Genomic DNA, 23,026 nt, shown 5'->3' with positions numbered 1-23,026 from the left:
TGGGGAAGACACAGCAGCTCTGTGAGAGTAAAGGGAGACTGGAGTATTGGGGATTAAATGATGTGTGACAGTGGACCCTAGTCACTTGTGCTGGCTTCCTATCTACCTGCCTCTGTCCTTCCTTCCCTTCTTCCCCACCACTCATATTCATTCCTGACTCTACTTCAAGACTATTAGTAAAAGTAACATTTTTTAAGTGGGGGGAAAAGGAAGGAAAAACATTGTGAAGTCAACTGAGCATTTCATCAGAATATGGAAGGCAATTCCATTGTCCACTTTTTTTCCATTACCGAATCCTAAGCCCAGTGGCTCGTCAGTCTCCGGACATGTGGCAACCCTCTCTTGTGAACATAGATCGGCAGTGCTTAGAGGATGCTGGACACCTGCATCAGCCATGGCAAAACTGTCAAATTTGGATTTCTCCATTATCTGAATCCCTTTTCTTTTGATCTTAGGTGTAGCAAGTTATAGGTTGCCATATTTTGGCAGAGAGGTTTTCTGATGAACAATAGAGGGTAGAAATCTGAAAAACGGGAAAAATTCCCCAGTATTTCTGTCCTCTTTAGGGGAAGCTTTACAGAGTCCTGGAACATCCCCAACAGCATAAATCAAGGACGGAATTGCAGTTCTGTCTATGGCTGTTGGAACCCGAGTCTCTTAATTTGTAAAATGGACATGATAAAACGACTGACCTCAGGGGGACTGGCTCAGATTGCATGGGCAAAGAACCAGGCATGATGCCCAGCTCCTAGCAAGCATTGTAGAATATTAATTCCTTAGCCAGCTCTGCTCTGTCTTACCAACTATATGCTTCCAGTTGTAAAACAGCAATCAGAGCATAATGTGGGACAGACCCCCTCGCCTTTGTTTTACCCAAGAGACTTAGATCGATGTGAAGCAAGGAGGGAAATATCAACCGTCTGCTGGCAAAATGTGCAAAGCATGGCGTGTCACCTCCCTCCAGGCCTCTAAGAAGATGATGGCTTGGAACTATTTGTTGATTAACTGAAACGTTGGAAACAACTTCCATCCTTCCGAGAAACGTATTTTGGTCTAACGTGCCTACCAAAATCCACTTAATATTCCTTATTACAAACTACACAAAAATATGCCTGCTGTCCTTTTCGAGTTACAGTCTGTGTATATATTCAAAGATTTCCCAATCCTTCTTGTGTATTTTCCAAATCGAACAAACACTGCTTTTGTAATAACGGGAATACAAATGAACGTCTCCTTCTGACAGGTGTTGGAGGCAGTACAGCACAGCCAGTTTTTTGCTGTTAATAATTTATAGGGGGAGGAGGGATGCCTGTCTTTGGAGGGGTGTGCTGTTGAGTGTGTGGTGATGTTTTCATGGTACACTGGGTGACTGTGCATGCGTCTCAGTGAGGACTTTGGGAAACAGGTAAGTCACAAAGCCCCATAGCCTCTACCAGAAAAGGTGTTTCACCCTCTCCTAAAAAGACAGGAAGGTGGAGGTCACATACTCCTTCTTGGAAAACTCATATCATTTCTTGTCTTTCATTTTTGAGATCATAACCTGAACTGAAGAATGTTGAATAGTGTCCCAAATGCCTTTTAATCAGTTTTCATGATGAGCAAATAAATCAACTTAGAAGTGGACTTCAGCACCTTCCTATTCTCTGGCCTTCACCGGTCATGGTGTGTGTAAGTAATGCGCTTTCTTTTCTTGTCCCTGAAGAGTGAGGACTTGCCTTCACTCATTAACCCACTCCATACGGTTTAGTATTGCACTGGGCGTTTGATAGAAGTCCGGTCAATGCCTTTATATACCTTAGTTATGAACGCGATCATCTCTGTGGAGTGGGGAGCTTGCAAGGGTTTCTACGAGGCACTAGCTGAAAGCATCCTTCATATGGTGGTCACAGACTGATACATTTGTAATCTGTGAGTGGGTTTAAACTAGTTATTTACAGGTTGGTCGAGAATAGCTGCTGGGGTTTTCTTATGTATTTCCAGGTATGCTGTGGTCTCATTTGGGAGTATTTCAGGAAATCAGCATCTAGCAGCTCTAGTTTAGTTTCTATAGTTACTACCTTGTAACCTTGGGCAGATACCCGAGTTCCCTGCTCACTAATTCATAAACTTCTTGAGGAAATGCAGCCGCTGATGGCACTATGCTGACCCAAGGACACACATGATCATGTTTCAAGATAATGTCTCTTAATAAATAGACGTTTGATATGCTGTTTTCTTAGCTATAATGTGCAGGACTTATAATTTCTGGAAGCTTCCTGCCTCTAACCCCTGAAGTCTGTCTACGCTGGGTGAAAAGTACACTTCTTAATTCAAGTCAGTACAGAACAATGACCTAAGATGGGTGTCGGCTACAAAAGTAAAGACTCGCTCTCTTCCCTCTTCTGGTGCTTTGTGCAGTGCGATGGCAGTTTGGTCACCTGAGATACCTTTTCCTAACAGAATTGAGTTGGGCTAAATTGGGTTTCCATGCCATCCATCAGAGGCCCTCCGCAGTCCCAAGCTCATTTCTTAGTGACTTATGTATCGACACGTTCCAGGCAAGCAGCAGAGTAGGACACGCATGGCTTTAAATAGTTATCTTCTTCTCCTGACAGCACCAGAGCTTTAATGTAGACCAGAAGATCATGGACAGTCATTGACCATGTCTAGCGTGTCATGCATGGTGAGGACAAGATCTCAGGAAGTAATGCTTATTTTATCCAGGGAACTATAAGGCTTTGAGAAGTAAGGAGTCTTGGCCAACTGTTTTCCATCAGTCACGTGTCAATCTGAAGTTTCTATGTATGTCATTGCATGCTGGGAAGGAAATCCAAGAACCATCTCATTTAATATTCCCAGAGGATACTGTCGTTGGCCTTGCTGCCGGGTACTGTGTTAATGCTTCATCTGACTTTGGAATCCATCAGACACCTGAGCATGCTGTTTGCAGTAGAGCTATCTAGAACGGTTATGGTTATACAGAGGTTTAAAAAGAGACAGTACTAGCAGGGAATCAGGCGGGGTTGCACATTGGTGAGAGAGAAATAAAAGGTGTATGGAGAGTCTCTAGGGATCTGGCATCTGTGTTTGCTAGGGGAAAAGAGGTACTGAGAGAAGCAGGAAGCAACCTTTGTGTCAGAGACAAAGGAGCGTAGGGATGGAGAGTCAGAGATGAGAAAAAGAAAGGCTTCACATGCCTTCACAATCAGAGAGCAGTGGTGTCATTCAGTGCAGCTCTTAAGCTTAGGTATAAAGGAAATGACTCCGAAACCCAGGTGCTACCTCAGGGCTCAGCAGTCCACACAAGGAGCCAGTAAACCCAAGGACCCATTTCAGAGAGCGCTCAGATCCCTGAGCTGTGGGATCCACAGTAGAAGCCACAGGCATATCAATTTCATCTTTCTACAACACTTTGAAAATGTGTCCCTCGGTGTGTGTCACACAGAGTGTTTGTGGCCCTTGCTTCATATTTTACACTTGAATAGACTCACATCCCTCTGGCCCATCCTGAGGGGAGCCAACTACTAGCAGCGAGAATAGGTTCAGAAAAGAGCTTCCTGTCTCCAGCGTTCACCAGGGTCCTAATGGGGGTAGATTTAAAACATGCTGCAACGACTCACTTCTGAGGGATCTCCTAAAAACCAAGTGTGTGTAACCATAAAAGGAGTTTCTCTTAGCTTCTTTCTGTCAACTCATTTACTCCAGAGGAAGCTGGTGATGGTGTTGGGAAGAGGATTTCACAGCTCAGTGAAGCGATCCCCGTGACCAGGAACGACAAATAGCAACAAGCTAGAAGAAGGCACAGTAGCCTCAGACCATGGAGCTGCCCAGCTGTCATGTGACCATCACCTCAAGAGACCTCAGCTTCCCAGGTAAGCCATTTACAAATTCCTCCCCGAATAACTGAGAAATCAGTCTGTTACTTAAGTCATTAAGTTTGAGGGTCGTTTTTATGCATCCACAGATGGAATTATCTTGTACTAGTATTGCCTTCCTTTCTTCGAGTTCTTGAAATATACCCTTTGCTCCTTTTCTGGACTGATGGTTGTAAATAATCTCATGACTCTTGGTAACCCCCGTCTCTAGGCATGAGCCCTCTGTGTTGCCTATAATTAGTGCCCCATGCTTTCAGGCAGTTTGGAATTGTGTTCTACTGGCTGACTAGCATCCTGCAGCCTCTTAACACTGCTCACTGAACTCCTTCCCCTTTCAACCTGGCAGATGATCTGACTTCTATTTTTGCTAGTTGGTTAGGGTAACATTATGCATTATGGATTTTCTGGGTCTATATAAGTTGAGGTTAGTTTTAAAATCAGCGTATTAATATAAAATCTCCCACATAGAAAGGTTCAACTTGTCTTTTTTTTTTTTCAATTTTACAGTGGTATTGAAAACAACACATATTCAGTAGAAACTACTGTTTGTTCTTTTTTCCGGGTTAGTGACTTTCTGTTTTGATGTTTTGCAGTGGCAGGAAACCATAGCATCTATGTGTTTGTGAATAGAAAGGTAAGTGATTGCTCTAGTACTCTATAGCATACAGTAGCAGGTAAACTATATGAACTATTCCACATTTTACTTCAAAACCGGTTCAACAGAAGGTTAATGTCAGTATCCTGAGCAGTTCAAGGTTGACTGACCTAAACTATGATGTCATTGGGGTAGGCGTACTAAATGCGTTTCAACTTACACTATTTCTGACTCTCAATGAGATTATGGTACATCATCCCACAATCTATACCCTAAAGAGTAGCTGAGACACAAACCTTAAAGAACCATGCACTCAAATCATTGATAGCTGTTGTGATAGAAATACAATACTGATTGGTGGGGATTTTCCTTAATCCTCGAAACGTAAAGAACATGTGTTGTTTAATCCCTTACATCCTAACTTCCATAGACTACCCAGCTCATCTCCATGTTCCCTGAAACACCAGTACCACCTAGGCTGCTTTAATCCCTCACACTGACTCCTGCAGACCGCCCATCTCTCCTTGGGGCCATCTACGCTGCTTTTCTTCTTGTGAATGTGCTTGCCTTTTTGTTACTCTACTAAGGCACTTTTGACCAATAGTCCAATAATATATGAATAGTCCCATGTCCTCATCATCCTCAGTCTGTCAGTAGCATAGGGTGAACGTTGATGTCTATATGCAGGTGATGGTTGGGACAAGTTAGGTCAAGACCCATGATTGGACAGTAAAAAGTAAGGTGGGGACGAAGTTTTTGTAAGGCGAGAGAAAAGGGGAAAGGAGAAGAACCAAGATGGAGACAGAAAATGACTACCCAGATCCGGTTGGTCTTAAATAGCCACAGGTAGATACGAATATTTCTTAAGGGATGGATTTTTTTATAGGTCAATTTATCTTATCTAGGAGGGCGGTTCATATCTTTATCAATTGGTTGTGAGTTTATTGTGTGGACGTTGTGGATTGAGAATTTAACAACATACAAATCTGATTGCTAAATTACAGCTTATTGAATCTTGACTGTAACAGGTAGTTGGGAGTTTATACTGTAACTACCAGGGGGTGGTTGCTGGGAGTGTAGGCAGAGTCTGTGGGAGGGAGCCGCGATAGACCAGCTGCTTTGGACCTCTAGGGTCCTGATTTTACCAGGAAGCTGGGACCAGAGAGTTCCAGGCTGGCAGAGAGTCAGCCAGGAGAGGGCGACTAGCAATGGGAGCGGAGAGGCTGTGAGGTCAGAGGTTAGCTTGGTGCCACCCTGAAACCAGCCCCTGCAGAGATGAAGGTACTCTGCAGATGCCATGTGGCCCTACGGTGCTGGCACTAGCGCGGGATCAAAGGTTCTGAGTTTTTAATAATTACCGCAACATAGGGCTCCCTTTCCAAAGCACAGCCTTCCCTAGGCCTCCGTAACTCACTGTTCAGCTCCTACATCTCAGCCATTTTGCTGGCTCTTCGCTCTGCTTGGCTATCGTGGAGGTCATCAGGGCCTCAGCATTCTTTTCCCTGTGGTCGCCTTCCCATGTTGATGCCAATCGCTGGGATGGCTTGCTTGTCCTCTCTCCGAGATGACTTCCAAACCTAAGCTTGCAGGCCAATCTTTCTGCTTCTTGCTCATATGCTGAGTAGCGTTCTAGAAATTCTCTTGGAAGTATCTCAGAGGAACTCCAACGTGAACACTGTCAGGTCCAAATTCATCATTATTGTCACCCAAACTGCCTTTCTGAAGCAAGCGATCCTAACTGCTACCTTGGCAGTTTGCCCAGGATCTGTGTGGTCCAGGCTCAGCAAGCATTGGCTCTGTCCTGGGTAACTGACAGATGTGGTGGGTTTCCTTGCCTCCTCTTTTCCTCTAGCATCCTCTGGGTACATCTTATCCAACCCAGTCCAACCAATCTCATGCTGAGGCCACTGTTGGGAGTTAGTGTTTTTTTGTTTTTTTGTTTTTTGTTTTTGTTTTTGTTTTTGTTTTTGTTTTTGTTTTTTTTTTTGAGTTTACAGTATGAAGTGATTTTCAGCTTGGCCCCCAGGATAACTGACAAATGTGCTAACTTGCTAACTACATCCGATTTAGCAGTCGATTCTATTCCTGACCTTGACCTAAAATGCAAAGATGGCATTAAAAACAGACACTCTCCTAAAAGTTCTTCAAAACTATGAAAGCTCCAGGAGATGAACTTGCATTTCATTAATGTAACAGTGAATAGGAAGAAAGCTTAGTAATTACATATGTCAGAAAATGGCCAAGTGCGATGTCCTTCCTTAAGTTAAAATGGAAACATACCTTAGCTTCTGATTATGGGTATTTAATTTGGCATGTGTCTGGTTAATCTGGTTGGGCTAGAGACAAAGATCTTAGAAAAACTTCAGTCACCTCTTCAAATTTTATCTAAGTTGTTTTCTAAAAGTAAGGAATATAAATTTAAAATGTGTTAAGTGAGAATCAGAATTTGCTAGAAGTTCTTTCCTGGTTTCACACTCCTGCTACTTTTATAATTATCTGTCTAAGCCAAGATTTTTTCCAGGACAATGAAGAGTTTTACTTATCTATTGAGTATATTTTCAAGTTTAATTTGTTGGTGTTATTTACCAGAATCCCAAATAACAGCTAAAAATTCCACTGCTGAGTATTTTTTTTCAGGTTTCTTGATATAATAAATAAAGCAGGGGTCTCTGGAAAAAAAGGGCTGGACTTTTGATTTTAGTTTGTGGTTCAAATGAACCATACCTTGAACTTAACCCTGCAAAGCTTTTCCAATTCAGGTCATACTCAGTAAATTTCAGTTAGTATCATTTTGATTATACCTAGAGAAGCTGCGGCAACAGAGAAACTATTTTTTATAATTTACCTATAGATAATGAAATGATAATATGAATCATTCACATGTTCTATCGATGCCTCATGTTCTCAAGCAAAGTATTATATTAAGGTTTAATAGCAAACTAAACCAAATTGTATTTTCTAGGCACTCTGCTGACATTGATGAAATGAACCTCATGTTCAGGTCCTCTCCCACCCCAGTTCTAACACTGAAATCCTAATCTGCACGGTGATGATGTTCAAGAGGTGAGATCTCTAGGAGCTAATTATGTCATGAGGGCTGAACCCTCAAGTATGGGGCCTGCTTGAATTAAAATACCAATAAAAAGGAAACCCTAGAGAGGTCCTCAGTGTCTTTCATCAGGTAAGGTCCCAGTGAAAAGGACCATTGCAGCCACAGAACTTCAGATGTGCTTAGAGATGAAATTGTCATAAAATAGGGAGTGGAGAGAGTTATAATTAATTTTCTGTATTTTCCTGTGAAGTCTAGATTCCATCAATCCCGACTCATCTTCATCATGGAACATTTATTAAGATTGAGGATCTGGACTGAGTTCTAAGAATCCTGCCCCTGAGCCCCTGATATATGCCGCTCAGGCTTTTTTCAGATTTGAGATTCTCCAACACCAGCCATGGACCACTATGTCTGGCCTTGTCTTTTAGTAAGAATAGTTCTTTTATCCTAATGAAAGACTTGAAAAACAAGCACTATAACAAAAGAGCCAAGTAGATCTTTGCATATTGTGGCTTGTCAGTTATGGAAGAATAAAGCAGAATGATCAAATTCAATAAACCTTGATGACAGATTTATTGACTAGCTAGACTAAAATTATGTTTTCAGTGTACTGTGTAACCTGCCACTTTAATTTCCATTGAAAAAGGAAATTTTGACTGTATATCTTTTTAAAAATGTAATTAACTCATGATTTGCTTATACACACTAGTGGGGCTCAGCATAAATTTCTGTATGTGCATATAGCACAGATCAAATCCAACTCCTCCTTTTCAAACATCCGTTCTTTCCTGATCTTAGTGATCATTTTTATGTCAACATTTTAAAAGCTTGTGCATATAAGAGAGATGGCGGTGTGCTTGTTTACCTGTGTCTTGCCTATTTTACCTGATGTCACTGATTCTGTTTGACTGTTGACAGGATCTCCTTCTTTATGTCCAGGTAATATTTAATTATATATGTGCACACATATACATATAAATAATCTTTATTCAACTATTTGTTGCTGGGCATCCGGACTAGTTCCTTGTGTGTTGTAACTAGTGCAGCAGACTTTGGTGTGCTGCTTTGCCTTTCTTTGGACATATCCAGAGAACTGGTATATCTATATTTAGTTTTTGAGGAACCTCTATAATGCCCTGCGTACCGGCTGGAATAATTTATATTATCGTCCCCAGTATATGGGTTTCATTTCTGCACATCTTTGCCAGAACTTGTTATTTATTTTATAATACCCGTTTTCATCATAGTTGGGATTTATATTTCTCCAATGGGCAATGCTTTTCAGTGTTTTAATATATTAAACAACTAGTTTGTTTTCCCATTTTAGAGTTACATTTGCTTAAATTGTTTTTTAGCTTCTTTTAGAAGTTTTTAGCTTAATTTGTCAGAGAAGCAATGGTAAGTGTCCTGTCCCGTTCTGTATGATGCCTCTTCATCCTGACGCTTCTTGTGCTGTTCAGTCCTGAGTTTGCTTTCTTTCCAACTAATAATAGAGCTAATAATAAAGCTTTCCTTTTGTTTTCTGCCATTACAGGTCCTCTGCAGAAAACCACTGCCCCTCCAGGGGCCTTCAAGCGCTCCCTCTTTTTCAAGTTCTAGTGGCTTCTGATCTCACACTTAAGGCTTTGCTTACCTTCCCCTCCCCCTTCTATTTCAATGATTTTTTTAAGTTGAAAATTGGTTCTTTTCTCACATAATATATCTTGATTACTGTTTCTCCTCCCGGTTTCTCCCCCATCTCCCCTTTCCATCTGGTTCTCTGTCAAGTACAGAGTGCGAGATGAGGGTCCAGTTTGACTCCTTTGGGGATGCACCCTTTTTGTTTGTTTGTTCGTTTTTGCCACTTGTCTCTTTCTTTGCCAATGCCATGCTGTCTAGGACACTGCTGCTCCACAGTAGTTCTTGATATCAGATATTGTGACATTTCCAGCTTTTATCTCCCCAGGATTCTTTTGGCTATCTGGGGTCCCGTGGTTCCATATGGACTCTAGGGTCATTACTCCTAGTTCTCTAAAGACTGTCACTGACCTTTTGATAGGGAGTAGATGGGACATTAAAAGAATATTAATTCTTCCAATCTACAAACACGAGAAGCCTGTATATTTTTAATGACTTCTTACATATATTTCATCAGTGTTTTGTAATTATTATTGAGTTTTTTCCATGTTTCTTGACTGTGTATTCCTCAGAATTAGCCCTGGCAGCTGTTCATTGAGTCATCCAGCATCTACCTATCTCTTGGGTTCAGAGAGGAAGTGCCTGATCAGGCCCCTTCTGTATAACAATACGAATCCTTTAATGAACGTCTAATTTAGTCAATCTGGGGTACTGTTGACACCTCGGTTGGGAGGATTGGTCATGAGTTTATCTAGATAGAATTTGGAAACCAAGTAATCATTTAGGAAAACTTTCATAATACAAATTGAACTTTGAAAGATGGACTTAAAAGTATCATGCTATATATATTACAGACACTAGGAAAAGTCACAGGACAGAGCACTCCCCAGGACTCACATCTCTTCCGATCAGGTCTTCCTGGTTTTCCACAATTCCCCAGGGTGCGATACCTATGGTGCATATCTTCCCTCGAGACTTAGATGCGTGGTCCTTCAAGGCATCTCCCACATGACGGATGACACCTAAGAGCAGAGAGAGGGGGTTTAGCTTGGTCTATTAAGTGTCCTTTCTATCACTCTGCAGGAAATTAATGAATGCCTTTAACTTTGGGAGGAGATGTTAGACATACAATTTTGACATAGTTCTAAGAACTACTCCTTTAGAAGATACTCCATGAGTGGTTATATTGCAGATATATTTCTCAGAGTCAATACAAACTTAAACAATACATTCCTTCAATTCCCATGGAAAAAATGAAGAATATCTAGTATCTATATACAATAAATGTTATTTATTCTAGAAAAATGCTTTGCTTATAGCATAGTGATTTATTAGTATCCTGAATCCTTGGAATAAAAAGCAGAAGCACTAATCGATTCTATGGTCTGTGAAGGAATTAGGGTCATTTCAATAGTTATTTACCTAAGATTTTATTAACCTCAATTTCCTCTTCCTATTTATATCACATGATATGGAAAGCCTGGTAATAATGCTGTATTACTCAATGGAAAATTTATGCTAAAATATGTAAGTACACCTTTAATATTCATTGTGTTTTATTTCTTTCCTTCTTCTGTTAATGATTGCCTTACAGTTAAAAGCAAGGAAATTCAGATTAGAGCAGTAGGGAACCCAATCTTGATTTTAAAAAACCATTAAGGAATAGACAATTTCTATTTTTTATTACTATTATTTCTTTTTTTCCTTTTATATTTGACTTGTAAGGTACATTTCCTAAGAATGTATTCTTATCAACATTCTCCTCGTTCCCCAAGACACACCCATCCTCAGTGCCATCCCTTCTATGAACTTTAACCTGGATGTAATTCCTTGCACATACAGTAGCTAATGTGTCCCTAACAGCTGCCACGTCCTCCAGTGATGCATAACAGAATGTGACACATGTCCTCTGACAGGAGGACTGGACAGTCAGTGTGTTACTCATCTTGTGATAGTCTAACTCCAAATAAGGGCTCAGAAGACGTGCATTGAACAGAACTCACCAAGTAGTCTCACCATGGAGACATCATACATGTTTTAATAAGTCAATTGTAAAATAGATATGAGATCAACACATGTCTTGAGCACTAATCCACAGTGTGCTGTGCTGGGAGCCTGAAGCTATGTCCTCTTTGCCTCTTACCTTGTGAGTGTATCACCTAAGTGAAAATATTACTGAACGCAACTTTCAGACAAAGATGGGTAAATCCATAAATATTATTATTAATATGCAACATATAACGGGACTAGGTTGGACAAGAAATTTAACTGTATGATATGCCTCTCCGCCACAATGTTCTTTACGTGCTATCAGCTTTAATAGCCATCATTAAAGTCTCATACTCCAAAGCAGAGATGAGCTATTTGGTTTATAGTAGTTAGGATGTAAATTATGTTTTTCTGCTTTTGAATGCATTTTATAAAAGAAAAAAAAAACTAGCAATCCAGCTTTCTAAATATAGAAAATTGGTTAGAATTCTTTTGAGCCTTGCATTAGACGCGTCTCTCTACATCAGAAAACAAAAAGACTAAAAACGATTACAAGCAAATGCTTTCTACTTAGTGAAGAGGAAAATGTGTAGCCTGAAATCCAGATTGTCACTAAAATTTCTCTTTTCAGGATCATCAGTAAGAGCTAGCTGTGCAGGTCAGCCAAAGACGTTGCCAGCTGATGGACGGGGTTGGGATTTTATAACACAGAACTAGGCATGGACCATCTGCATAGACCACTGCTAAAACATGTGTGTGTGTGTAGCTGTGTGCTGTCTGCTCACACATTCTAGCTATGAAGGCGATTTCACAGTTCTCACATCGTCTAAGTTAAATCTCAGCTATTTTCTGATAAGGAGAAGATGTGAGTTAGACTAGAGTTGTATTCAGGATGTCCCACTAACTTCAAATGTGCCCATGTGTATAGACTGTGAGCCTTCTGACAAATTTTCATTACCTTATAGACCAGGGTGGTCTCAAACCACAGAGATCTACCTGCCTGTGCCTACTGAAGTCTAGCATTAAGGCCATGAGCCACCACACCTGGCATTGGTATACTTTATATAAGAATTTCTGCCTCATGGTAACAAAGTTTACTCCATTATCTGTTAAATAGTAAATCCTGTTCTACAGATAAGAACCTAACTGTAAGTGGTTCTAGAATTGATTTAATAATTACGGTTGTATCATACTATGAAAACTTATATGACAGGCAGGAAAAGAGATTTGGAATCCACGAAGGGTTGGAATCAATCATCTTCTGGTGGGGAATGTTTGAAGAAACATTTAACATTATAAACACACATGGATCTGAGGGATGGTCAGTGATTAGGAACATGTATCTCTCTTGCAGAGGACCTGTGTTTGGTTCCTTATACCTATGTTGAACAGTTCACAACTGCCTGTAACTCCAGACCCAAGAAGGATCCAATGGTTCTGGCTTCTCAGAGCCCTACACTCCTGCACAAACTCACTCTCAGATACACATGCATAAATATAATATAAAATAAAATATTTTGAACAAGCATATAATAATCTAGAGTGAACCTTGTAATTTAAAACCCTGATAGAAATGGTAATAGAAAAGAAAAACTAGGGCTGGGAATATGCCCAGTGGATAAAGCAACTCTCATACAAGTATAAGGGCCCGAGTTTGAATCACCAGAACCCATGTAAAAGCCAGGTACAGTAGGAGTAGTATGAGTGTTTGTGGCGTGCCTATTGAGGTGGGTAGCAGAGAATGGAGAGTCTATGGCTCGCAGGCTAGCGAGCCTGGTGTATATACAGGAGTGAACAACAGAGAAATTCTGCTTCAATAAGGTGAAAGGAGGTAGGGGCTGATACTCGAAGTTGCCTGCCTATGTGTGGTAGTCATGCCATGTATTAGCTATGGCATGTACAGTCTCTCTCTCTCTCTCTCCTCCCTCTTTCCCACATTCCCTTAAAAAAGTTACTAAGCTTGAAATTGCCTAAATTAAAAAGGCAGACTTTTCAATTTAAAACAAAAAGTTATCTTTTTAAAAGTTACTGGACACATGTTAATTTGACCTATTAAAAACATCCTGTGATTTCCTGTCAGTCATGTATACAAATTCTGCAAGTCATTAAATAGTAAAGTCACTCCTCCTATGCAGTTCTTTGTTGAAAAAACATCTGTATAGCTCTCCCCAAGGCAAAGGAAGGAGAAGAAGCAGTAAGAGGAGGTTGGTGAGCAAGTGAGGTAGAGAAATATGGATATTTTCAACGTGAGGCCAAATTATCCTGGACACAACGTGGTTGCAGCTGATTCTCTCCGTCCTATTCTGATTACCTGTGTTGACCCCTCCAGTGAAGATCCAGGCTCCAGTTGTCATGGCTGCTTTGATGAGCCCTTTCCCGAAGACTTGCTTGAGTTTGGGCTGGAGTTCAAAGTTCTGCAGCCCTCCGTGCACAGAGATGAGAAGTTTGGGAAGCTCTAGTTGCCATTCCTTGGTCATCAGGTGTAGCAAGAGATCAGGTTTCGTATCAAAAGATACTCGGACATACTAAAATAAAGATGGACAATTAGGGAGATGAGAGTTGCCTGTCACTGTGACAATTATATATGTCCCCACTTGTAGGAGATGTTTCAAGTGAAAACAGGTTGTGTAAGGAGAAGGGCTCATTTCCCGTACCAAAAGAGGTCTGCGGAGACAAAGGGTTCTAGTTTTAAAGGTTTTGTGGAAGTTCTCAGTAATTGGCAATTTGGAAATTACTCGATTTTTATTAAATGTAGTTTAAACACAACTTTCCCAATGAGCTTTTTGCCTAAATCAAATCATGTTGATATTTTATCGCTGTTTATATTTGTACAATTTAGAAATTCCAAGTATTTTTAACATGTTCAATTTCTTTAAAAGTCTCTGTGTTTTTGTGATCCTGCTGTGTTTTGAAGTTCCAGAAGACTCCAATATTCTGCATAATTCAAAGAAAAATTTAAAATTAGTTAATAGCTGGTTATATCTAGCTGTAAATGTGTTGTAGTCTATGTGTTGTCTACCTCCCTGCCTATGTAATATCTGTCTGTCTATCTATCTATCTATCTATCTATCTATCTATCTATCTATCTATCTATCTATCTATCTATATCTATCATCTATCTATCTCACCAACCAATCATCTATCTATCTCATCAACCAATCATCTATCTATCTTTATTTATCTAATTTTTATAAGACATTATGTAGCCATGTTTGGTCTGGAGCATGTTCCTAAAGAAAATCTGCTTGGGGGCACAGAGCAGGGCAGGATCAAAGAAGCTCTCCCTAACCCTGCAGCCCTTGAATATCTGACCTGATAACTTTGTGCAGTGTGGGGGAGTCCTGGGGGAGCCCCACAGAAGCTGGTATACATCAAAGTGATCGCCTATAAACGTTAGGAGGAAAAACTAAGAAACTATATAAAAGAAGGCTTCGGGGAAATTTGCTTACCCTGAAGGTAAGGCTGATGTGGGCTCTGGAAAGACTGAAGAAAGAATTCCATTTGATTATTTCTAAACACAAGCAGGTCCCTACCCAGGTTTACAATCAGTCCACTTAGTGTGCTTTCAGACCTAGAAAGTGGTGTGTTAATGTCAATTAGTTTGGTTGAGTGGTGGCTCCAGATAAAAGGCAGAAGAAAACACAGACCCTCTGTGAAGCAATGTGTGATAAATCTAGATTGGAAATAAGTCCCATGAACAGATAGCTGAGCAGATGGTCCAAGACAGTGAGATGGTCATAGATCACAAAAACAACACAGTTAGCATCTTATATGTGTATCGAAACAGAGGGGGAAGAAGAAACCGTAAGGAATGACCATGGACATTGGGAAACCTAGAACAGAATGTGGAGTGATTAAAATGTAGTATTGTAAGTGAAAATCATCATGGGAAAAGGACATATTGACAATGGTTCTTAAAAAGTCAGCCCAGAAAGATGATGATTTGGAAAACACACAGAAACAACAAAAACTAAAGATGAGTGGGAGAGTGAGCTGGGAATTCTAGATAATCAGGAAGGAGGCACTGCTTGGGAGGCCTTGGCAGATTGTTTCTCAGAAGTACTGAAGGATATCAGCTCTCAGGCCCAGGAGCTCAATGGATCCTAGGAAGGATAAGTAACAGAATCTCAGTGATACATCACAGATAGCATCCCTAAGCACTGCTTGGAGAAAGCGCTACCTATGAAGACTCTAGACTAGAAGCCCGCTCTCAACAGCAGCAATGGGAACTAAAGTCAAAAGGAATGACCTGTCGCTCCAATAGCCAATTTTTATCAATGCCAGCACTGAGTTTCTCTCTGACAGTCTTCACTGAAGTATCATTGAGGCGTATACTATCCAGAATGACAATCTCAAACGCAAGGTGGGATATCACTAATGAGTAATTAATTGGTAACCATGTTGGCCACACATATATAAATCAACAATCATGCCTAACTTATAGCCTAAAGGGATAGAAATAAAGCATTATGCAATAAATTGGCAATCAAAATTATAACATTCTTAGGTGTGTGTTAATGGGGCTATATTTCAGTTGGTAGAGTGCTTGCCTCATGTTCTCTGTTTGATTCTAATGCACCACATAAGCAGGGTGTGGTGGCGCCTGCCTGTAATCCCAACATGTGGGAGGTGGCGGCTGGCGGATCGGAGGCTCGGGGAATCACACACAAGATGCTCTCTCTAAAAAAAAAAATGAAAATAACAAGAACAAAAATATATAGTGGGTCCTTTAGATGGCTCAGTGAGTAAAGACACTTTCTTGATGCCAAGCCTGAGGACCTAAGTTCAACCCCTGGGACCATATGAGAGAAGGAGAGTATCAACTCCCATGAGTTTTCTCCGACCTCTGTATGCCCATATGGCCACACAAATATACACTATACACACAGAATGCTAATGTAAGATAAATTAAAATTATTTTCAAAAGTGCTTCATGGGAGAGGAAAGAATTGATTAATGAGGTTTGTGGCCTATTACTGTACTCAGGTCTTGCAAGGTGGAACATCAGAAGTTCAAAGGCTAGCCTTAAATACACAGTGAATTTGAGGGTAGCCTGGACTGAATGAAATCCTGACTCAAAAAAAAAAAAAAAACAAAAATCTCCAAATTATTCACTACCTTTAGACATGAATTGGATTCAAGTCTATTCTTTGTGTGTGTGGTGTATGTGTATACATATTTATTCATTTCTGCACAAGTGTATCCAAGTGTGGACCATAAGTCAATTTTGAGTGTCTTCCTCAAACCACTATCTTTTAACTTATTTTATACATTCATCAAATTATTTTGTGCATGTGTATACGAATGTGAATGTGTCTCCCTGCATGTGTGTGTGTGTGTGTGTGTGTGTGTGTGTGTGTGTGTGTGTGTGTCAGAGTGGGGAAATTAAAAAACAGCTTGTTATATAGGTTCTCTCCTCCCACCATTGGGATCCCAGGCATTCAATTCAGGTCACTTTTACTTATGGAGTCATTTTGCCATCCCTCTAAACAGGATCTCTCTTAAGACCTCTCTTGGAGCTCACTGGTCTGGCTATACTGTCTGGATAGTAAGCACATGACATCCCTTTGTGTCTGCCTTGCCAGTGCTGGAGTTACTGGAGTATGCTATTCCAGGCTTGAAAATGAACTTGCATTTTCATATTTGTGTGGCTTAACACGTCACCAAAGGAAACAACTCTCCAAGCCCTGTAGTTCAATTTTTTGAGGTTAGTACCAAGGCCCACCTGTGTGTTGATTGAATCACATACTATTGTCAGTGACTCTTAAATGATACTCTAAAATAACGACAAAAGCACAGCACAGAAATTACACACAGCAGTAAAATAGCCACTTACCAAGCATTATCTGTGACCTATGACTGCCGATTCTTTGCCATTTTACAATAGGCCAGGTAGTGTAACATATTACACACATGAACAAGGTGCTGCTTTCTAACACTACATCTCACTCATGCCTCTAAGTGATAGGAGTCCTAGACCTCCATTTTGCATGCACGTGGTTTGCTGATGGCTAAAAGGTCACTTGTGGGGCCTGACTTCTGTACTCCAGGTACAGGGCTGATAAGTACTTTATGTGTTCCACCTCATATTGTCAATATTTGCATTGCAGATGGAAAGGACCCATAACATTCCCAAGTTCATGCTGCTAGTAGGGGGGAGGGTCAAGAGAGGCTCTGTACACTAGCTTTGACTCTACAGCCTTCTCCTGACCTCAGAGCTGTAACTTTCTCTTTCCCCCTTTCCTTTATAGAAACCGAATAAACTCTGAGTCCTCGGGCAGCATTTCTCAAAATGGTTTTTTCCCCCAGACCTGGTCTTTGTTCCTTCTGCTTTGGTGTTAGCATTGTATTCACTTCAAGAATGTCAGTCAGAGTTCTGGTACAGCCTCCAGGCTTTTCTGGCCCTCCGAGTCCCATGAGACATCCACAGGTCAATAGGCTAACTCTTCCCGCAGTGCACTTTGATCACACATTTTTTTTAAAAATTTAAATCATTGCATCTTTCATAAACTCCTTATTCCTGCAAGTTTCCCCTTCCTTTGGCCTCATTCCCTCTATTGACAGTTTTTCCCACATTTTTGTGCATTCGGCTAATGCTGATCCCCAAGTCTTACGTAACACACTCTTCACATAACTCACAGAAACTATGCTCAACTTTCAAAAGCTTGCTTCAGTCCCAATGACTGCCTGAGACCTCAAGCCCATGCTGATCCATCCAATGTGACTTGCGATGAAGCTCAGTGTGATATTTCTTTCTGAATGCTTCTATTATGTGGCATTTTATCCCCTGTGCTATAGGCCTTTGAGTTCAGGGCATAGTTGAGCTGCCCATGCCTTTTGGTAAGCCTCTTCAGTATTAGCTATAAAGAAAGTAGGCACAGTATTGGGAGAGATAGTTACACAGTCACTGGACACTGGAGATCATCGGTTTCACCTCTTTAGTTTCCACCCCCAAGGGAAGGAGTCACAAGGATAGCACATCTAGTTATCCAGCAGACATTTACTCCATTATCACAGCCATATCATTAAAGCTACAATGAACCCTGAAGGCTAAATGGGATGTGCTTCTTAACCTTTAAATATTAAAAAAAATCATATGATAGGTTAGCTAGTCAAAAATGCACTCTGATTCAATAGGTCTGGGGTGGGACTTCGGTGTCTTCATTTCTAACAGCTTTCTGGGGGCCATGTGTGCGTAACTCCTACCCAGATTTTAAAAAGATCTAAATTAGTGTGTATATAGTTTGAATGTGTTCTTAAATTTTATGTAGGAAATGTCACCTTCAATGCAGCAGTTTGGGGAGATAGGGCCTTTAAGAGATAGTTAGGTCCGGAGGAGACTGTCCTAAACAGATTAGTGCTCTTAGCAGGAGTGAGAAAAGGCAGCAAGCCCCTAGACCCAGCATTTCCCATTCTCTAGAACTGTAAAATAAATGAGCCCATGCTTTATAAATTTCTCCTTCTCAGATACTCTGTTACAGCAGCACAAGGAAGGGCTAAAGCAACGTGTCTGTTATTTAGTTTGGAGCCAATAGGAAGTAAAATATACTTAAATTTGTTATGGGAAGTAAAGAAATGGTGTGGGGGGGATTAGGTCATGATAAACGAGAAAATACAACAACTGGTGAGCTGCTCAGGGCATCTCTATTAATAGTACACTCTTGGCCAGGACCAATTCTTATTCATAAGTTTCCGTACAGACCAAGCCCAACTATGATGCATATCAGATGAAAATCACGGACATTCACTGCCTTGGCTTTTAAATATTGCCCATCATCTACAACTTATTGTGCCCTTCTCCTGGAGAACAAAAGGCAAGTATTTATACACATCAGTAAGCTACATTTTATCATTTTGACTGTTTGTTTAGAAAATTGAAACATGATTTGGGAGGTTAAATTGTCATTAAAACCATGGGCTAAACACCATTTTAATGTTATCTAGAAAATTCAATTAAGTAGAGTTTAAATTAAGTTAAATAAATGTAATGTTATAGTCCTTATGTAGCATAATAGAAACCAGACCTGCTGAGTCAGCGGCTTCACACACATAGATAATTGTGCCTAGAGCAATTAATCAATTCCTATTAAATTGTTAATGTGGTTTGAAATTAGGAGCCATGGTTGCCATGATGAGTAATTAATTTTTTTATTATTTGGGGGGGCAGGGATAGGCACATGCAATGGGGTATATGTAGAGGTTAGCAGGCAGCTTGTGAGAGTCAGTTCTCACCTTGTACCATGTAAGCCCCAGGAATAGAACTTGGGTCGTCAGGCTTGGCTGCAAGCACCTTTACTCAATAAGCCATCCCATCAATCTATGATAAGCAGTTTTGATGTCTATTATGTATATATTAATTGCCGATGTACTGTTACTGCTAATAGCAGGAAATCTTCCTAATGTACATTTCAAATGTGGTCACCTAGGCATTGGTCTGGCTTGGTGCTCTGTTTAGAGGTTTTCCAACTCATTTTTACTATAAGATGCTAAGAGTATTGGTCACTTGAACAATGTGACTATCTGCCCTGATGAATAAGACCGATCTAAACCATTGAAGAGGACACTACAGGGACCAAACTGGAAAGTGTGATCTCTAAGAAGCTCCAGGAAGTGCAAAACGGGCAAATATTATTCCATTCACTGCAGATATAGCATGCCTGTGGATAACTGATCCAAGTCACATGCTTTTCAAAATCATCTTTATTTTTCACTCTAGTTTGGTGGGGCATAAGAGACCTTGCCTCCAGTTACCACAGGCCTTTAGGTCCCCAGTTGATCAAGAGAGAAGCTGAGACCAAGGGAGGTATGACCTCGGTAATGACCTGTCCCTTTTTGTGCTGTTTGCTCTTTTGTCTGAAATTCAGAGCCCTGTGCATGGCAAGTGGGTGACTTTGCAAACGCTCTGTGTAAGATAGGAGCTAGATTTAGTTGAAATCATATGATTTCATATGTACTTAAGATCTGGGGAGGTATGAAGGCAGCACAATTTTCACATGAAGATTTACTTTAATTTCCAGACAACAACTAGAAATTATATTTTGTACGTAGGAAATGAGGGCTGTTCCTTCAGTTGAGTGGAGAGGATGCTGCTGCTAACCAAATCTTTATTTTTCACTCTAGTTTGTTGCACCTGGTCTTGGGGTTCCTTTACCGGAATTGTAGGAAACGCCTGAATTTTGTACGGAATTGGCAAATACCTTGTCATTGTTCCAAATGCTTCTATTCACTTATCAATGTTATGGGGCTCACAGGGAGTCGCCAGGCACAGGATATTGCCAGACTGTGTGCTTTCTGTTCCGTATTACGGGGGGCAAAGACAGGGGTGGGGTGGGAATGCAGCAATCACCACTTAGAGCAGATGGAGGCAGTTTCCTCAAACAAAGAAACAGACAAACAAACTCCTTAACCTTCCATTGGCATTCTGGACTTGAGTTTGGTAGAGCATTCGGTTCTGCTAATTCATCAGTCAACTCTTTAGTCCTAGATTTTTTTTTTACGCACGTAACTTGGCCCAACTATTTTAATGAAAATGAAAACAGGCCGCAGTGCAATAAATCTGGCTACAGTCTTGGAAATGAGCGATGACAGATCCTCTCCTTTCACTTCGAAGCCGTCCTTACTCCTTACAAATAACCACTTGGAACTTTGTAAGCAGGGTTTGTTCTTACGCATGGACCTGCCATTGTGAAATCCGTTCTAACAGTCTTGGCAGTGCCTTTCTTTCAAGCTCACAGTGGGAAAAGTATTCCATTCTTTTCTCTGTTGAGAAATGTGACAAGCACCGTTTCATTTCCTAATTTTTGTAGCCACATGTAAAGGGGGTCCTTGTAATTAAAGCTGCAGCCAAGTACATCATGCCACTTCCGAGATAATCCTGATGATAGCAGCCTTCCAAGCCTACGGAGCCTCTGCTTTGCATCGCATCCGGAGCCGAATGCTTATGGTGGCTCAGTAGACACTTGGAATTGCATTTAATACATTCAGACAAGTTCATTCAAATTTCTAGTTTAATGGCCCTGAAAACTTTGGAAGTAAAATGTGTCATTAATTTTGCAGTTTCCAGTGTTAGATATCAGATATACTTTTTGGATTATGTTGATAATGGGACACTTGAGAGTGAGTATTAATATGTAATGTCAGTAAGCACATGCAGGGGTCATGGAGGATAGTCTATAGGATTTCTGTCAGAATTATTTAGCATAGCATTTTCTAGACACAAGAAGTGGGATAGTTTTCTGGAAGAAGTTCAGCTTCTCTGGCTCTATAGACCTACAATTAGAATGGAAAATACCAGCAGTATAGTCTACTTTAACTCTTAATTTCAGACAGACCCTCTGTTTCTCTTGCCAGCTCTTTGGACCACAAAGTGCACACCGGAAACCAATGGAGCAATTCCAAGGTTTCTCCTTAGCTCTCTCAGGCTGTAGGAAGCCCTGTGTTAGCCACAGTGCAGTGATGTGCTGTTCAGGTGTGCGAAGAGGAATCATTTAATCATTTCCTCCTTGGTGTGTGTCGGCGAAAGAGTCCCAGATCAAATTTGCAGAGTGCAAAGAGAGATTGTTTTTAAACCTCAAATTCAAACCTGGAAGCTCTCTAAGAGAAAGGGTACAAATGCCAAGTTAACCGGGCAACCTCCCTACTGTGTGCTACTCTCTCCTCAAAGCAACTACCCTAATCTGTATTCTCCTCTGCCAAAGCACAGAGAGCAAGGTTTTTTTCCTTTGTGGGCTCAATAATTAGAGCATTCAGTGTCAAACAAGGGCTAAGGATAATTTTCTAAATTATATGAAAGCTACTAAGCGACTCCCCATGATCCAGTAGGCAGAGCAAATGGCAGAGGTGAGGCAGAAGAGATTTATGTGGCTGGCTTGAGAGGTTTAACTGCATGCCCTTAATTAGGTTTAGTCTTACCTGGCCCACAAGCCACTCTGCATTAATTAGAAGAGATGATTTGTAAACAAGTAAGTCTATATTCTGCTCACTTTGTAAATTATGTGGGAACCCTCAATAGATAAGAGTCTCCAAGAAACCTCACCATATCTGCTCACAGAGCCATGTTGCTGTGGCCCTAAGGTAGTTGGTAAGTTATGAAATGTCCATATGAGTGACCTGGTCTTGTGAGAGTCCAGGGTGGTTTAGGGCTTGTCATCTGGTAGCCTACAATTTGGGAATAGGAAAAAAGTCGGGTTCCTTCCTCACTGTCAGCTTGGACTGGTTCCTTCCTGTGTCATAGTTTCTTTCTGCAAAGTGTTGGTTTTCCTGGGCTTGGTTAAGCTTGGACACTGAGTTCTGAACACCACAAAGCTCTTGAAGGAGCTTGGCAAATGATTCTAATAATTGAGAATGTAATTTTTACAGAGACTTCTCCCCGCTCGAAGCTTTCGAGCTTAATCAACCTCATTAAATATTAGTGATTTAAAAATTCGGCTACAAAAATTATTAAACCCTTATAAGAGGTAGAAGCACAATAGTAATTAGCTTTCTCTCGATCACCCCACATAACTTCCAAATAAAACAATGACTCATCTATTCTAGGCACACATGACAAAGAGAGTGGAAAGGGGAATGTTAGGAGGCTGGGTTCAAGAGCTTCTGCTGGTAAAACAACTTACTTTCTTGGAGTTTCAGTTCATTCATCTATAATGTAGGTAGAGAGGATGGAGATTAATTTTTCCAAGGCTGGTTGCACAGTGGAATAACTGTGATATTTATATATCCAAAGATGCCCATGTTCTCTCCAAGGCTAATGAATGAGACTCCAGATGTAAATCTTAGATAACGGCAATTTGCAATGGCTTTTTGATTATGTTCCCTCAAGTATCTTTGATGCTTAAAGGTCTGTGATTTACTGTTGTCCCCATCTATGAGGTAGGATAGATACCTAGATAAGGCTCTCACGTAACTTGAGGCATTTTAGAA

The 23,026-nt window shown here is 40.7% G+C and overlaps 1 protein-coding gene and 1 long non-coding RNA gene across 8 annotated transcripts in view; one reads left to right on the top strand and one right to left on the bottom strand.

The window, feature by feature from the left end:
• Nucleotides 1-23,026, bottom strand: part of Trpm3 (transient receptor potential cation channel, subfamily M, member 3) — an 884,432-nt gene that overhangs the window by 260,995 nt on the left and 600,411 nt on the right. For both annotated transcript variants that reach the window (NM_001191562.1, NM_001354180.1), the window contains exons 4-5: nt 13,419-13,632; nt 10,016-10,140 (exon numbers count right to left, since the gene is read on the bottom strand). In NM_001191562.1, coding sequence (NP_001178491.1) covers nt 10,016-10,140; nt 13,419-13,632 — 339 coding nt within the window. The remainder of the gene's footprint in view (nt 1-10,015; nt 10,141-13,418; nt 13,633-23,026) is intronic.
• Nucleotides 1,324-13,423, top strand: LOC102552001 (uncharacterized). Of its 6 annotated transcripts, XR_005494838.2 has the most exons (7): nt 1,324-1,405; nt 1,533-1,668; nt 3,685-3,851; nt 4,448-4,488; nt 7,412-7,512; nt 10,598-10,645; nt 12,462-13,423. It is a non-coding gene; the product is annotated as an uncharacterized LOC102552001 (long non-coding RNA). The 6 variants fall into 6 exon arrangements; XR_005494839.2 differs by lacking the exons at nt 10,598-10,645; nt 12,462-13,423 and adding an exon at nt 9,036-10,020; XR_005494837.2 differs by lacking the exons at nt 10,598-10,645; nt 12,462-13,423 and adding an exon at nt 7,752-8,076.

Source organism: Rattus norvegicus, chromosome 1 (genome assembly GCF_036323735.1).
Source record: "Rattus norvegicus strain BN/NHsdMcwi chromosome 1, GRCr8, whole genome shotgun sequence".
NCBI lineage: Eukaryota > Metazoa > Chordata > Mammalia > Rodentia > Muridae > Rattus > Rattus norvegicus.
The sequence above is the reverse complement of the archived record's forward strand: the minus strand, read 5'-3'. Positions and strand labels throughout refer to the sequence as shown.